This window comes from Quercus lobata, chromosome 10 (genome assembly GCF_001633185.2).
Source record: "Quercus lobata isolate SW786 chromosome 10, ValleyOak3.0 Primary Assembly, whole genome shotgun sequence".
Classification (NCBI taxonomy): domain Eukaryota; kingdom Viridiplantae; phylum Streptophyta; class Magnoliopsida; order Fagales; family Fagaceae; genus Quercus; species Quercus lobata.
This window is the reverse complement of record NC_044913.1, coordinates 54676896-54679047: the sequence shown is the minus strand read 5'-3', so window position 1 is coordinate 54679047 and position 2152 is coordinate 54676896. Positions and strand designations below refer to the sequence as shown.

Sequence of the window (2152 nt, the reverse complement as noted above, 5' to 3'; positions counted from 1 at the left end):
ACTAAAATAGCTTAGTGAAACCCCATTGCAATAACTTCGTTTTTAACTGAATTGTTTGCTTGACCGGCTTAGTAAAACCCCCATCAGTACATAACATTAAAGGCACTAACAAAGTGCATGACTACATAAGTACAAACTTTAATATCAACTTCTAAGCAAAAAATGACCAATATCATTTGTCTTCTCATCATGGGCCTGTTCAACTGGTGACGTTCGGTTGCTTCCAATTAAAGAGGTAGGGATCATCCTGGCTGCGCAACGTATGTCCGTTAGCTCCCATCCACCTTGGCTGCCGTACCTACTGTAAATAGTTAAAAAATGTTATGCACACTGGACTTATATAAGTTATTAACACACAACATAGGCAGAAGAGGAAAAATTTTAATGACTTACGTCGAATACTGTAACAAAAACAACTGAACAACCTCATTTGCCTATACATGCATGAACACCAGTGTTTGTTTCATGACTAGTCCATATACTTACGATGGCAATAGAGAACAAAGACACTACTACTGAGTTCTTAATAGTGCCAATTTATATATGACAAAAGTTGTAGGAGATATATGACCTTTACCTATGATGCAGCTCCACCGCTAGTTGACTCCGCATTTCGAGTAGGACATGTTCTACGGTTGTGCCCCTCTTGGCGACAGAACCCACATCTTGACTTGGGTCCATTCTCGATCCATAGGGAGGTCGGCAACTCCCTATCATTCTCGTCCATCTCATTGCGGATTCGTGTGGACTTTGGCCAACCTTTGTTCCGGATCAGGTGCGGATTGGGCATCACTACTCTAGTTTCTTCAGGATCCGGCCATGCTAATCTGTCTTTCAACGGTTGGAATACCGGTTCATAGCTATGGAACCTATGACTCACGCTATAGCAAGGATCAATAAACAGCTGTGCATCATGCTTATACTTAGCACAAATTGCTATTACGTGTGAACACGGCATCTTGTATGCTTCCCATTTTCCACATGTGCATGTCATACCCCGAAGATCAACCCTATGCGTGTGTCGTCCGCCCCCATTACCTAGAGGATTACCTTGTGTGTCAACCTGATATAACTGCGCTTGTGTGCACATCCGTGTCACCATATGGTCCTTTGCCTTCGTTTGGTTTTTTTCGAACTTCTCCATGGCATACTTGCACCATTGTTGACCCGCTTCCAATTGCTCTAGAGTGAGATTACGACGAGCGTCAAAGTAGGAGTTCAGTTTGAAGAAGGTGTACCTCACCATTGCCGTGATTGGCAAGCTGCGTGCACCTTTCAATACTCCATTAAAACACTCCGATAGGTTGGTTGTCATTGCTCCGTATCGACGCCCTCCGTCGTGTGCAAGTGTCCACTTTTCTTTGTTTTCATTTTCCAAGTACCTGTGTGCAGCCGGTTTGACATTGCGAATTAAATCCAGTGTGGCTTGAAACTTTCTAACTTGATTCGCGCTTGCGGCCCTCCATACCATGTTCTTCAACTCCGGAATTTTCCATTTTGTGTTCACATTGCTAACTACATGGCGGAGGCAATACCGGTGATGGGCCTGGGGAGGCTGCAACCAAGTCATCCTTGTGTCATCAAAGCAAGCTTTTATACCCGAATGTCGGTCAGAGATGATGCAAAGATTTGTCCGGTCCGTAACATATCGTTTCAGGCATGCCAAGAACCATCCCCATGTCTCCTTGCTCTCACTCTCAACAACGGCAAACGCGAGTGGATAAACCTCGTTGTTAGCATCCGTTGCCATTGCTATCAACAACTTCCCCTTGTACTTGCCATAGAGGTGCGTTGCATCGATGCTTATCACCGGCCTACAATACTTGAACCCTTCTATACACGGACCAAAAGCCCAAAAGGCACAGTTAAATGTGCAAGTTCCCGGCACACTACGATGGTCGCACTTCAACTGTGTCACTGTGGTTGGATCTGCATCTTTTAACGCTGCCAGGAACCGAGGCAATTCTGCATATGACTCATCGAAACCACCGTAGATGGCTGCAACGGCTTTCTGTTTTGCATCCCAAACCTTATAGTGAGACGCCCAATGGCCGTGCTTCGCATGAAGAACACTACGTAGGGTTGCTACTGTTCTTGAAATGTCTTCCCGTACGTATGACTCAAGTGTGATGGCAATGAACTTTGAATCCAT

The 2152-nt window shown here is 44.9% G+C and overlaps 1 protein-coding gene across 1 annotated transcript; it reads right to left on the bottom strand.

The window, feature by feature from the left end:
- Positions 1-577: 577 nt before the first annotated feature.
- LOC115964992 lies at positions 578-2152 on the bottom strand. The gene has a single exon (XM_031084205.1). The coding sequence runs from the start codon at positions 2150-2152 to the stop codon at positions 578-580; it is 1575 nt and encodes a 524-aa protein (XP_030940065.1).

What these genes read in the sequence shown, in the direction of transcription:
- LOC115964992 (XM_031084205.1), bottom strand. Translation starts at nt 2,152, where the DNA reads ATGGATTCAAAGTTCATTGCCATCACACTTGAGTCATACGTACGGGAA.